This window comes from Thermobia domestica, chromosome 15 (assembly GCF_964235325.1).
Source record: "Thermobia domestica chromosome 15, izTheDome1.hap1.1, whole genome shotgun sequence".
NCBI classification, from domain to species: Eukaryota; Metazoa; Arthropoda; class Insecta; order Zygentoma; family Lepismatidae; genus Thermobia; species Thermobia domestica.
In genome coordinates, this window is record NC_137468.1 from 110,918,897 (window position 1) to 110,932,911 (window position 14,015).

Consider the following 14,015-nt stretch of genomic DNA (forward strand, 5'->3'; position numbering starts at 1 on the left):
TTCTATAGCGAGAAAGACTGAAACCGGAAATCGTAAATTCGAACCACTTCCGGTTTGTGAAAATTGTTTAGAAAGGAGATAGGATCTACTCTTGGGAAGCTGGATCAGTTGCAAAAAAATCGCATCTCAATACGTCTTACCGTTTTTGCTCTGGTACCTCTTAACAGACGGACGGACAGAGCCTTTCTAGAAGACTTCCGATACTTAACTTATGCATAACATAGTGTGGAAGTCTAAAAATGAATGATAGAAAATTACTCTGCTTATCCTTTTCAACAGATACCCTCACAATTGTGAGTGCTATTTTCACTGTGGCCAAAAATGCCAAGCAAAGGATTTTAGTACACAAATTAGCTACAAGCACATTTGTGAGTGTCTGAATGACAAGTTGTCAGGTACTGAGTAGGCATCTGTTACGTATATTGGAAGTCACAACGTTTACGAGTAGTGTGTTCTGCGGAGTTGAAGAAAACCCTCGAGAACGATAGTTTTGAAAGTCTATTATTACTCAGCGTCAAAAGCATATATGCCTTTTATTGTGAATTAAAATATATTTCTTGATTAGGGCAATTTGCTATGTCTGCAAGGTAATTATCAGATTGGTGGGAACGCTGCAAAATTTGGCCATCACAATTGTGAGGGTAGCCAGTAAGGGCAGACTTTTTGTGTTTCAGAAATCTAGAAGTTTCTTTTTTCTTTGTTTATGAGAAAGCAGATTTTGGTGTCTTTTATACCACCATTGTTGTTATTCTTTGGAGGATTTTTCATTAAATTATGCCACTAGTACAAATTCAGTAATTTCGTGTAAAATCTTATTTGCATTTTTTTTTTTTTTTTTTTTTTTTTTTTTTTTTGACAGTCAGGCAAAAGGTAATACAAAAAATGTTTGAGGGAGTCTTAGCACGGTGTATTGAAAGTATTGTTATTTCTTCTCTGTAATAGTAGTATTTGAGGTCTCACCTTGTTACTTTTGATTGGTATATGGTAAATATTTCCTCATTCACACGACTATTGCAAGTTGAAACTGTAACCACCGAAAAAAAAAAATGTTACAATAGCATGCCTGTGGAGTGACCTAAAGTATCTACACACATACAACAACTCCAGATACAACTTTTCAATGTGTGAGCAAATTCATGTTGTCTATAAATAGTTTTCCACTAAAGATCCATGCCAAGAGAAGAAATTTGTTCTCTTCAAAATATGTGTACATTCTGCATTGATATCACATATATCTCTGAGGCGGGTGAAAGTGGATCTGAATAGGTAGGGGTACCCTTCACATCACGCCATTCCCCGTGCCTATAGGGGTACCCTTCACATCACGCCATTCCCCGTGCCTATATTTGCCCATTGTAATTTTTTTTTATAATGTGAGGGGGTGCCATAGATATTTTTTAGAAGTTGGTGGACGACATCTACCCGCGTTTCCCCTTACTTTTACCCCCTACTTTGAGGTAGAAAATAGTTCAAACATCAATATTGTGAAACAATTTTTGATTAAAGTGTACTAATGTAACCCAAAACTACAGAAATAATTTTATTTATTTACAAATACACAACTCAAAAGAGTCTACGTATCAACGAAAAAAAGTTACAATGAAAAGTATTTTCTTAGATATAATTGACATTTGTGTACCGTAAGTGGCTACTCTCACAAATGTGAGGGTATGGTTTCTTACGCAAAATGTAAAATTTTCAGGATATTTTTTCCACATTATGTTAATATTACTAACAAACAATCCAGAAACAACTTTTTTTTGTTTGTTTGTTTGTTCCGAGAACAGATTTAGCCGTGAAAGGGTTATACGTAAGTTACACATTGATTCCATTTGAATATTCTTGACATAAAAGATCTGATTATATCTTATTCATTAGCATAGGCAAGTTCAATACTATTGGGTTCGCAGGTAGTGACGCAGTGTAGAAATAAAGTAGAAACTGTCGTAGCCTTCATTCAAACTATTTTCAATGCATTTGTTTGTGAAGACTAAAAGATGAGGTGCGACGTCCACCAATGACAGAAGAGGCCCACACACCATTCAACCAACTGCCTTCCGAGACAACAGCATTGCGGTAGGTAAAATTTTTCAAAAGCCGAAGAAACTTTCTAGTGGAGAAATTGAATGCCTTGCGTTCTTTTTGCCCACCTGTCATTGTTATAAGTAAAGTGCAAAGTGAAGTAAACAATTCTGGAAATTGAAAGTGCTGTAGTTCTTTTGAATCAATGGTGCATTTCAGATGTACCTAGGTTTATGTCGTGGACTTAATGTGTCTGTGTAAGTGTCGTAAATATAAACCGATTTCCAGCGTATAAATATAATCATGATCACTATCGTTACAAAAGTTCCTCCTTCAGCGGCAGGTTGCTTGCCGTAAACTGAGAAGCCTCAATATACACGGCCAGTGGCGTATTTACGATTTTGTTTCGGGAGGGGCTTTGCTAACTTTCGGGGAGGGCTTTGCCTGAAAATGTGAAAATTCTGCAAGATATTTCGTATACTTTACTATAGTAAGATTTCGGGGGGGGCTTAAGCCCGGAATCCCCCCCCTAAATACGCCACTGTACACGGCCCTCATCTAACGTCTTGAGTATTATTAAATTATATGCCACCCTTCAGTTGCAGTCCTTTTATTCATTCTTTCTTGTCTCTTCTGTCATGCACTTTATAATAGTTTCGTTTCAAATGTCCTAAGCAGTTTATTCTCTTTCTAATTACCTTTAATATTCTCCTCTGTTGCTCCTAATATTCCTCTTAGTTTTACGTTCGACTCAGTGATTTTCCCCATTCTTCTCTACACCCACATGTTGGAATACTCTAACCATTTTTTAATCACTTTTAAGCAATTTATGTTTCTACTTTGTGTAGTAGAGTATTTTACACGAAGCATTTGGTCAGTCTTTTGCACGTTCAAATGAGTTATATATAGTTTTTAAATGTATATAATGAACCTAAATACATTGGACAATTTGTGTGTCAGTTGCACGAAATTTATTGTGTAATTAATTGGTTGGAATTCAGTTTAGCGCTTTTCAGAGATGTGGACTTACAGTTTCGTATTGGATCCGAATTACGTGAGTTCGTACCAGAGGTCGAACCTGGTCTCCTACGTCTCCTACGAAGATGAATACGCTAGCCAAACAACCACGAGAAAGCTCGTTATCGTTCAGTTGTAATTGCTATAGCATTGGAATGAACATTTAAATGGAAATCTGTTCTCTGTTAAAATAAATAAATAAAAACTTCTCCATATTTCCGAGATAAAATATAATGATGAGTCATCTTAAAGACATTTATAAAATGTTAATAAACTATTAGAATCGTTTTAAAGGAGAAACAATTTCCTATATTCATTCATCACTAAATGTTCGTACTTCGTAGTAGTGAGGGATCCCGTAAAGTTTAAAATGGGGTTCTGCTCCGTTGAATGGGTATATGTCAGACCCCTGAACGGATATATGCCCACGAGACGAGACGTGACGAAAAATGAAATCGTCAAGTACCTAAATTTTATAGAAATCTTGTCCTATCTTGACTCTCAACAAGTTTTTCTCGTTTTGTTTTGTATATTTATACACTTGACCTTTGGGAGTAACCTTGGTAGAATTTTGCACTTACTCGTAGTAATGGGAAATCCAAATGCAATCAGGGGGATAACTGAATACTCGCTGTAGAAAACAATGTAAGTGCCACCTTGAAATTGTTTAACTTATTTTTTTAATACGTTTATGCTTAGTTAGGTTTTCATACTTCGTTGTATGCTAGGTTGTATTTCTAAGCAATAGTATTTTCTGTTTGTGACGCTTGCGCACAATCTCTTGTCTCTACTGTTACAGTAACTATTGTTTTTGGCACTTATATTGTTTTCTACAGCGAGTCTTCAACTGTTGAACAATTAGCACCCACGTTCCTTAATCAATGTTCATACCCAAATGAACACAAATCTCCTTCACAGCACATCATAACTAGTAGTAACTGATTTTAACAAGGTAAATGTTTTGGGTAAATATGAAATATAAAGACCCCTTTCTCCACTCATTTTATGTCGTTCAGATAGCAAGAAACACGAAGAACTTGTTACAAGCGCTATCTCACCATTTGCTCAAAACGAACGTCGTAGATTTAGGAAATGACCTTTACAAATGTTGATAGATTTTCTTTCATTCTATCTACAATTATTAGAGCTGTCAGTTATTTATCAGTTTATACTAGTTTTAATCTATGAATCATGAAATGCTAAAACATAGTTTGAAACTTAAAACTTACGTGAACTCGGGACTCTTAAAATTTCGGTCTCATCTCGAATTTTAAAATGTCTTATCGTTTCGTTTTGAAGACCAGAATCAAGGTAAAGATGAGAAATCTCTCGTCTTGTCTGCACAATCTTTGAATGTATTACAATACAGATTAGAGAAAAAAGAAGGAAATAAAAGATATATCTTTGTTAATAATCATGTGGACTTCAAAGAGAAAAGTACAGACAGGTTATCAAGGGCTTATAAAAAATCTAATTCCACCTGACCAGAAACGACGCCAGTTTCGTTTCTTGGGAGGAGGAGCAGTTTTTTTCTTGTTTGTTTTTCACTGAAAAGGGTAGTTTAATGTTGCTTGGCCTACATTACGATATACGTTCTGGGTGCATCTAAAGCAGGCGTACTCCTCGGAGGGCTCGCCCCTTACTCTCCTGGCGTTGTCATTATAATTGACCATGCCAACTAGAACAGAAAAGAAAAGAAGAAACTACATGCAACATTGGTATCATATGCAACACAAGGGAACAAAAAAATGACGCATAACGTTTAATAGAATAGGCGTTGATTAATGTGCTGCAGCTAAGCGTACATGGTGTGTCATGTGCCTGTTCACACGTTTATGCGGTACCACACACAACGAAGTTGTTTAGCTACAGCGATGTGGTGGAAGCGGTAGTCAGTCGTTCGTCACTGTTTGACACGTGAACCAGTCAAGCACGCAGGATTAATAATTTCCAGACAACTTTAGCTCTCGTGTTCGTGAATTGCATGCAACCTTGCTTCTTATACTTTTTTTGAGCCTTGCTTCGTTTTTCTCCTTCGCTTAAAATACTTGTCATTAAGTTTAATATTTTCATCTGAAATATCACGCCATAAATCATGGTCGATTGAAATGCTACCAAGGTCAGGTATCTTCAAATGTGTTGCTGTGAACTCGCAATTTTGTTTAAAATTTTCTAAATAATGGTAAAAAGTATTTTCAGTATCACGGATTTGAAAGCCTTATATACAATATATATGAAACAAACTGATTTGATCATACTGTTTTATTGTTGAGTAAACTTTATTGTATTTCAGTGATGCTTACTAAACCAGAAAACGCAGTAAACGCACGGTGAATTATAATTCAAAGGATTTTTTCCTCACTATTCTATTCATTGCGTTTATTTCTTTAGAACAAATGTGAGGAAATGATCTATGTACCCTAGTTGGTTGGGGATTGAGTGGGATTTGGTCAAAACGGTGGGTGATGGTCGTCGGTGCGAGCCTATAGCGGAAAAACTTAAGTAGGCCCAAATTGGTTAAATGTATGCTTGGGCAACCAACTATTCTCCCGACCTTCACGCAACGATACTAAAATTGACTGTTTTCTCAACCAAGAAATACATTACTTTAGCGTTGGCTGAATGTTGGGAACCGCTCTTTTGGTTGGTAAATGGTTGCCAAAATGGCCAAATCTGATGTTGGGCCATCGTTGGTATGTCGCATCGCCACCATTTTCCCAACGTTGGGCCAATCGATTTTGCTACTAGGGTAATCAACCTGCAATGCTACAGCTAAGAAAAATAGGGATAAAAGTAGTGGTTGAATTGAGACTGTGTAAGTGGGTATGGGGTGGCATTAATAAATTAAAATGTCAAAATTCATATCAACTGTAAAAATAAATAAGTAAAAGGAAATCTGTATTGAAATAATGTCCAACTAAACTTTTAAATTTTTGTCATTCCTTTCTTTCATTTCTTCTTTCTTTTTTGCTCGTTAGAATTGTATAGCACTTTGCAAAGTTCACTTCCCTCCTCAACACCAAACTGGTGTACCGAGCGCTTTCTATTTTCACGCCTATTTTTAATCTTGTGAGTGACACAACAGTGGCGTCTGAGAGAAATCCTGATAACATCAATTTTCCTTACTTTAGAACCAACAATTAACTTAAATATTATGCATTTGAATTGCAAGCAACAATGAACATCTATAGTCAGTCCATAATCCTTGTAGACTAAAGAACTAACCGGTCGGATTTGCTGTTGTATTCTGCGGGGGGGGGGGGAATGAGAAGGATTGATTTGTTTAAGGACTCAAAAACATAGTATTGGAGCTTTGGATCTTTAAAGTTCATTTTTTTATGTTTTCGGCAGCCTATAACTCCGAAAGGAAGTATTTGTGCGCCCAGGTATACTTTTACTCCTATTTTGGTGTCAGGAGTCACCTCCCAAACGTTGTCAGTGTTGTTTTGAAACACACGAGCATACTGATAGTAATTGATTTCCAATTCGATCACCGGATGGAAGTAAATGTTTAAAAGACGAAAGCATTGGTCATTAGGACGAAGGAACAATGATAGTTACAGAACCGATAAATTTTCAGAGCCTTGGTCTTGCATTGGTCTTGGTCTTGATCTTGCATTTGCTCATCACTAGATACAATCAACAATAAAATAGAATACCATATTTTACAGTTCCATATAGTGTGAAATATTCTACTATCTTCTGTTGATGTCTTTACAAAATATAGCGGAGAAGGAGGAAGAAACGACTGAGAATATAGCATTTTAAGGAGGATGGTAGTAAAGAAGGTAATTCTTGCGTCAGATCAAATAAATCAGCAAGAGATCTTTTTGCATGGAACATATAATTTTGCCGAGATCGACTCTTCAGTGTTGATGATAATGATGCAACGGAGTATCACAAGTTTTTTCGGTAGAAGCAGCACATGTAACACTTTAGGATCAATTAAATACCTTGCAGGGGATTCCAGTTGAAAAGAGGAATGTTTGTTAACTCTCAGCTCTTTTTCATTAATAAAAATCAGTGTTGCATACGAGGCGAGACATAATATTTTCTCGTCTCGATTCTAGGAAAGTTTTCTCATCTACAGATTTTATGCCCTGATTGTTTTCTTAATTTCATCTAGAAGTTATCAGAATCCTTTCACATCGCGAGTTGTCTACGAGATTTCGATATAACAACATTTAAACCATATTTATTTTTGGAGTAAATTGTGTAATGACTTCAGTATCTTTAAACAGTTGTATGTTCTCTTCGTTATATTCTTATAATCCCTTTATCAATTTATAGTTTTCATACTATGAAACGTGTAACACTGAAACATTGTTTGAGATCAAGACTTGGATGAACTAGTGTACCCACATGACTCGAGAAATTTATTGTCTCGTCTTGGTAAGGTGAAGCATTTTCTACAATAACGTTGAACATGTATATCAATGATGACGTAATACATAGATACTTACTGTTTTATTTAATTTTTGCAAATCATACTAAACTACTAGTAAGTTTTCTGTATTGTGGAAATAATACTTCATTTTTGTTATTTTCTTTCTTAGTACATGTAACACTTTATTGTTAATCCAAGATACTAACATTTACAATAGCTAATCAACCATATAATTTACTTTCATATTCACCAAATTAACATTTAATAACAGGTCGATTTTGTATATTTTTTTGTTCTAAATAACAAGTAGATTTAAAAAAAAAATCATTAAGTCCAAAACCCAGCTTTGATGTGTCATAACTTGAAAATCAAATGCATATACATCATAATATGTTTTTCTTTTCTATATTAAACCCGTCAAGGCCTTTCACAATGCCAAATTTGATCAAGATCTGGTGGGTTTCGTCGATCGCATATGATATATAGAGCTACTTTTCATGTGAATGATTAGTATTTATTTTTTTAATCAAGAAAATGCTATTGAAATTTAATATTTCCCCAGAATTTATAGAAAGCAATGTGCACCGAAAGATTAATTATATCGTTATTCAATAGATGTAAAAACATCGAATATGTACATTTCTAATTTAAGAATTATTTTATTATTATCAATGAAAAACATTGTATCTCGTGTTAAAAGTTTACACATTTTTACTGCAATTCACTCCGAACTCTTGAAGGCGCTGAATTCGCCAGTTTTTGATTATATGCGTAATGAAAGTAATGCATCACGTGTATGTGTGTCCTAACGTGCCAGTATTTTAAACTTATATTTTAAACATGCCAAATAACTACGAAAGGCTCAAAAAGAAGAAAAATATCGTGGTAAAGTAGATTGGCAAAATTGAGCCAAAGTTATCTAAGAGTATTTCAGCCACGTTTAAACAACCGCATAATAAGCTATTTTTGAGGAAGCGAACATGATTTACAGTATTCCATTGAATGAGGGAAGAAAGCCGCCTCAGACGGAAGAAAAGAGGATGATAAATGGATATTAGGAGCCATTATGAGAGGACAGTGGTGAGAGTCCGTAATTGGTTTACAGTTTTGTAGGTCAACCTGACATCAGGGGTGTAGTTAAAATTTATAGCCAGAATACCAATAGAAGCGTAAACAAGTTGGTATTGCCTACGAGAAAAAGCTATTCAAAGTTTTGACAGAGTTCTGAAGTTTTTCTCTCCATCTTCTGTCGTTATTTCCTCAGAACACTAAATGCATCAAACGCAATGTTAACGGACCAATATGTTAACGGACTTTTGATTATACTTTGCTGTATTAATGCATTAATTTTGTTGTTTTAGTTTAGATATGTTTGATGTGGATAAACAAACGGAATGCATTGACAGCAATCCAAATATACTGTACATGCATATATTTTCTTTCGTATTTAATGCAAAGAACAGTGTGTTCTTGTTAGTGTTGCCTACGACGAGACATTTTTCGTTTCGGTTTTGAGACTAGAGTCGGAACGAGAAGTACGTGTTGAAATTGAAACACGACAGCTTTCTTCGATAAGAGACATTTCTTGAGTCTCGTGAGGTAACATTAATTTACCCAAGTCTTTGATCTGAAATACAAATACTGTTTTAGTCTTACATAATTAAGTAGGCCTATAGTCGTACATACTTTAGTCTTAGTATAACAAACTAAAAAATTGCTAAAGTGATTGTACGGATATAATGAAGAACATTTGACAACGTTTAGAGATACGCAAGTCATTATACAATACTTCAATAATAAATATGGTTTAAGTGTTGTTATATCACATCCTTCATGGACTTCTCGTGACACAGGAGGATTCTGATAACTTCTAGATGAAATTAAGAAGAAAAATCGCCCATAATTTTTATAATACAAAACAATATATAAAAAATAGAAGAGATCAGAAAAGCTTTCTGAGGCTCAAGATAAGACGAGAAACAAAAATTCAAAATGAGACTTCTACAAAAATCTACAAGACAAGACGATAAACATTTACTTCTCGTCTCGTCTTGTCTCGTAACACTACTTGCTGGATACAGGTACAGTATTTTAAAAAAGAAAATAATGAATTTCCATTCAGGTAACTTGTCTTGAAGATAAGATATGCATATACTGCCCAGCACAGTGCTTTTCCACTTCTAGTTTTTTTTTTTTTTTTCACTACTAACGTCGAGTGAACTGATTCTAATACGATTTTTGATACTATGACATTATGATCTTTCTGCGTTAGTAAACGATTCAACAATTCCAAAATTATTCGAAGAACAATAATAATCGTATGGAGAATATGCAATTTTAGAGATTTTATATTTCATATTGTCAGTGTTTAAGTTAAAATCTTAGCATTTTGGGGGGAAATTGAAACTTTTGTACGTTTTCAAGTTACCTACAGTAAAGTGAGTTTCGTCTCAGCTCATTATTATTATTATTACTATTATTATTATTACAAACGTAGAATATGTACAGATACATACAATGACTATGCATGTACATATGTATCCTAATGCTTTAAGAATTTATTATATTTGAGGCTTTACATTTTTAGTAGTATCACAGAGGGTTCTCTATCGTAGAACGTATGCTTAAGTAAGGTGATATCTATCATAATTAAGCAAGGGGGATATCTATCGTAAACCATAGGAAAGTGTTGAAATTATGGCGAACAGAGGCAAGTAAATAGCGTAAAGGTTTAGGGTGTTACAGGCGCAGGGAACATAGCCCTGTTCGAAGTCGCTATATCTTATATTATTATAGGTTATATCTTATATTGTTAAATAGCCATAGATTAAACTAATGCTTATTTAACGCTCTAGTTGTTTACATTTAACGCTCTAGTTGTTTGCCAACCAACTTGCGTACACAGATACTAGCGTTCAAATCTAAATATGTTTGTTGTGAAACAATACAATTCTTAAGTTTAATCGTCACAAAAGTTTTAAATCTGCAAATAGTTTGCAACTAGTAACACCTATTGACGTTATACAAGAGGCAGCGCAGCTAACGACAACTATCAGCGTTATTGTTAACTATTGAGAATTGCCGTGACGCACTGACATGTTTCTTTTATAAATAGAATTTTATACTATATCTTGTACAGTCAATACATTTGCATGAAAGTGAACTGCCTTTGTAATATTATTAGGTCTACTGTGTAAGTTCTTACATCACATTAATTAATAATTATTTTGCGTTTGTATGTGAAAGTTTTATTTCACTCTTTACCGATTTATGTATGGAAACAGACTGAAGCGAACCTTCCTAGTTTAAAAATAAACTAACTGTCTCGAAGCACTATTTAATCAAACCAAATTCTTTGGGTAAATTATGTTAATAGTTTTTATTAATCCAAGTTTATTTTTCTTTCATAATATCCAAATTCGCATCCTTGCAATATTTTAATATTTAAGCATTCTACCATAAATGAAAGGATAGTACTAAAGAGACACAAATGTCCCGAAGAGTCGGTCCTCTTGGCTCCTGTACTTTTCAAAGATGACTGCTATAATATTGAACTTCCATGACCTCTTTCCATGTGTCTTCCAGATAACACAAGGGGTGACATCATTTTCACTTTGTACACAGTTTATTCTACAGTAATAAACGTTTAAAACTGCAAGTTGATGAAGTATGAAAACACGTTTTATATAGCACTAACATAGCGGCAGACTCCATGCAAAAGAAGGTGTAAATAAAACGAACTTGTACCATGTCGACCTTGAAAGAACATTAACTCTCCATACAGGCAATGAAGTATCACTTGCAGTCCAAACAAACACTTGAATTCTCCTGTACCATTAGCATCGCGGTTAATGATCCTATGAAACGGCGATTTCAGTTGTCGCGTTTGCACGTATTCTACTCTTTAATTTATGTCTTACACATTAAAATGTTATTCACTTGATGCAAAAGATATTACGCAATATTCATAAGTGCACTTTGCGTTATGTGGACATAATAATGTTATTTGCGATATTCGTGCTGGCTATACATTTTGTTTTCAAAATGTATTTTCGCAGTTTTCGTATAATGGGAAACAAATTAAATAATACTCATTTATTTTACACGTAGGCACTCGCACTACTACGCATCAATGAGTAATTTCTTATATAGCTATTTTAAAAGATAATGTTTTGCAAATACTAAAAATTTTCCATTCGAAAGCTTTATCTTGCAGTATTTTCAGAAAAAAGTGAAGTGATTGTTTCAGAAATACAAGGACATTGTATGCACTTAGGTCTATGGACTGTTTTGAAATATAATGCAAACAATATATTATTGTTCTGGAAATTCAAATTAATGCTATAAAATTCGCATGAAGTAATAATGGTTCGAAAGATTTATTAATAAATATCCGAATAATAATAATTAGAGGAAAACTGATTCGAGTAATTTTAATAACATTAATACAAGGAATGGCTTTCTGTACTATGGAAACTAATAATTCCTTTATATTGGAAAAATATGAAATTGAATTGCAAATAAATATTCAAGTAATGAACTCAAACTCAGTTCTTGTATGCGTATTTTTAGTTTTTTGAGACCACTCCGTTTTCGTAATTTCCACTTGTGTATATATCTTCCAAAGCTACTGGGAAAAAGAATTGGCCATCTATCGTCTCTCTACTGACTTAGTAGCTCCCCTGCTTTGTTACAGCAAGTGGGCTAGAACCTACACTGCTATATGAAATAATATAATACTAAAGAATATAACTATCCATTTTTGTATGCTTTAGTGAAAAGAAATATAAATACTCAATGATAATGAAATCCGTGAAATGTTAGAATAAAAATAATCTGACAAAGATACTCAAAAAACAGTGTTTACTATAAATCTTGCGTGGTCTGACCCAACAATAAATACTTATTCTTCTACTACGACATTGCGTAGATCGTAAGTGATCATTATACCCTATATAAAATCTTCCGATACTTCATAACACCCAATTAAAAATAGACAATAGTTGTAATAGTAATACTATGATGTATTTATCGCAGTATTCAGGATTTTTTCTAATGGAAGTACTACACCAGCAATGCTAGTGACCTTTCTTTTATTTATTTATTTACTGACAGTTTCATGCACAGTTTTATTGAAAGCGATTTTGAAGGATAATCAACCATTCCTTATATTGAAACTCAACATTCAGCTAGCGAGGCTAAGGAAACAAACTTAGGAAAACTGTCAGAATGGCCGAACATTTAGTTGATTCCGAAGGGATCGGTAAACGAAGATATGGTGCAGGAAATGTTTCAAGTGAATGAAATAATTGTTTTAATTTCACTTGTATTTCCAACACTTTTAACTGAATTGTCCTCTCTTTTCGAAAATTGCCTCATAGCCCTGTCATGACATTGACAGGACACCTATCCTCTTTCCTTTATGTTTTATCCAGTACATAAAACAAATGCGCAATATAGTTGGAATTTCGGAATTGCTTGTCCTTTTTTTTTCCGACTAAACTGGTAGCTTTCAAAACATATAATAACTTGTAGTTCATTCAGTATTAACTTTCACAGTCAACACCTATTTCTCAGTGGCGTAGAGATTTTCCCCTCTGATACTAGTGTTAAAAGTACATTTGATTTGTTTGAAATCAGCGTTCGTTTCGAATGCCAAGACTGAGAGACTTACATCTTAAAGTGCTATTTTAACCACGTATCGTTCTCTCAAAATTTGAAACCTGGTCCCCCATACCAAAGGCAAGAATGCGTACTCTTCAACCACGAGAAACTTCTCGTAAAAAACAAGCAAAATGTTCTCTTGTGAGGTCACAACATTGATATGTTGTGAAGATTGTGTCTCAGATTTTGTAATTCAAAAACTCGTATTGATCAGTTACGCTTTATCACAGTTAATTTTTAAATAGAAACATAAATGTGTATGTGAAACATCTTGTTGTTATCTTACAATATTTGTGATGTCTTACGTTACTAATAGGTCGCTCAAAGAAATAAACTTAAAAAAAAAAAAAAAAAAAGCTTTATATCTGCGTGAGTGTCAGTACACAACTTTCTGATTAGATGTATTAATAAAGTTCTTAATTTTTAATGGATTTTATTAATTAAAAGTTTAACTCCAAGCATTATTTAATAAACGTTTGTCATTTTGTAGCAACATTTCAACAGGTTCTATTTCCAGTTGTAGAAGTTTCATATATCGACGAGATTATACTACCTTTTACATTTCCGTGTTTCATTCCTTCTTGCTAATAGAAACTGCCCAGTCAGGAATATTTTGCCAGAGTACACACGAGAGAAATAAACCAATCTGTTGTCAAAAAATCAAGTTATATTCCATATTTTTTGACTTTTATTATGTAGTTATGAGAACTATTTTAGCTTTTTTTCTTTCTTTGTAGCGAAGCGTCTGACGAGTCTAATAGTGACGGTCAAGAGGAAACGAATGAGACTGTAGACCATATACAAAGCCAAGTAAGTTTTTTTTCCTATAGAATGTGAAATGTATGGCATTACGATTTTTTAAATTTTATAACAAGCTTATATTTGGCCTCTCTTTCTCCGCTTACACACATTTGTAAGGGTGGAA

At 34.0% G+C, this 14,015-nt stretch overlaps 1 protein-coding gene across 2 annotated transcripts in view; it reads left to right on the forward strand.

Moving 5' to 3' along the window:
- LOC145671199 (uncharacterized) overlaps positions 1-14,015 on the forward strand; it is a 270,858-nt gene that overhangs the window by 226,929 nt on the left and 29,914 nt on the right. For both annotated transcript variants that reach the window (XM_081740054.1, XM_081740053.1), the window contains exon 6: positions 13,828-13,900. In XM_081740054.1, coding sequence (XP_081596180.1) covers positions 13,828-13,900 — 73 coding nt within the window. The remainder of the gene's footprint in view (positions 1-13,827; positions 13,901-14,015) is intronic.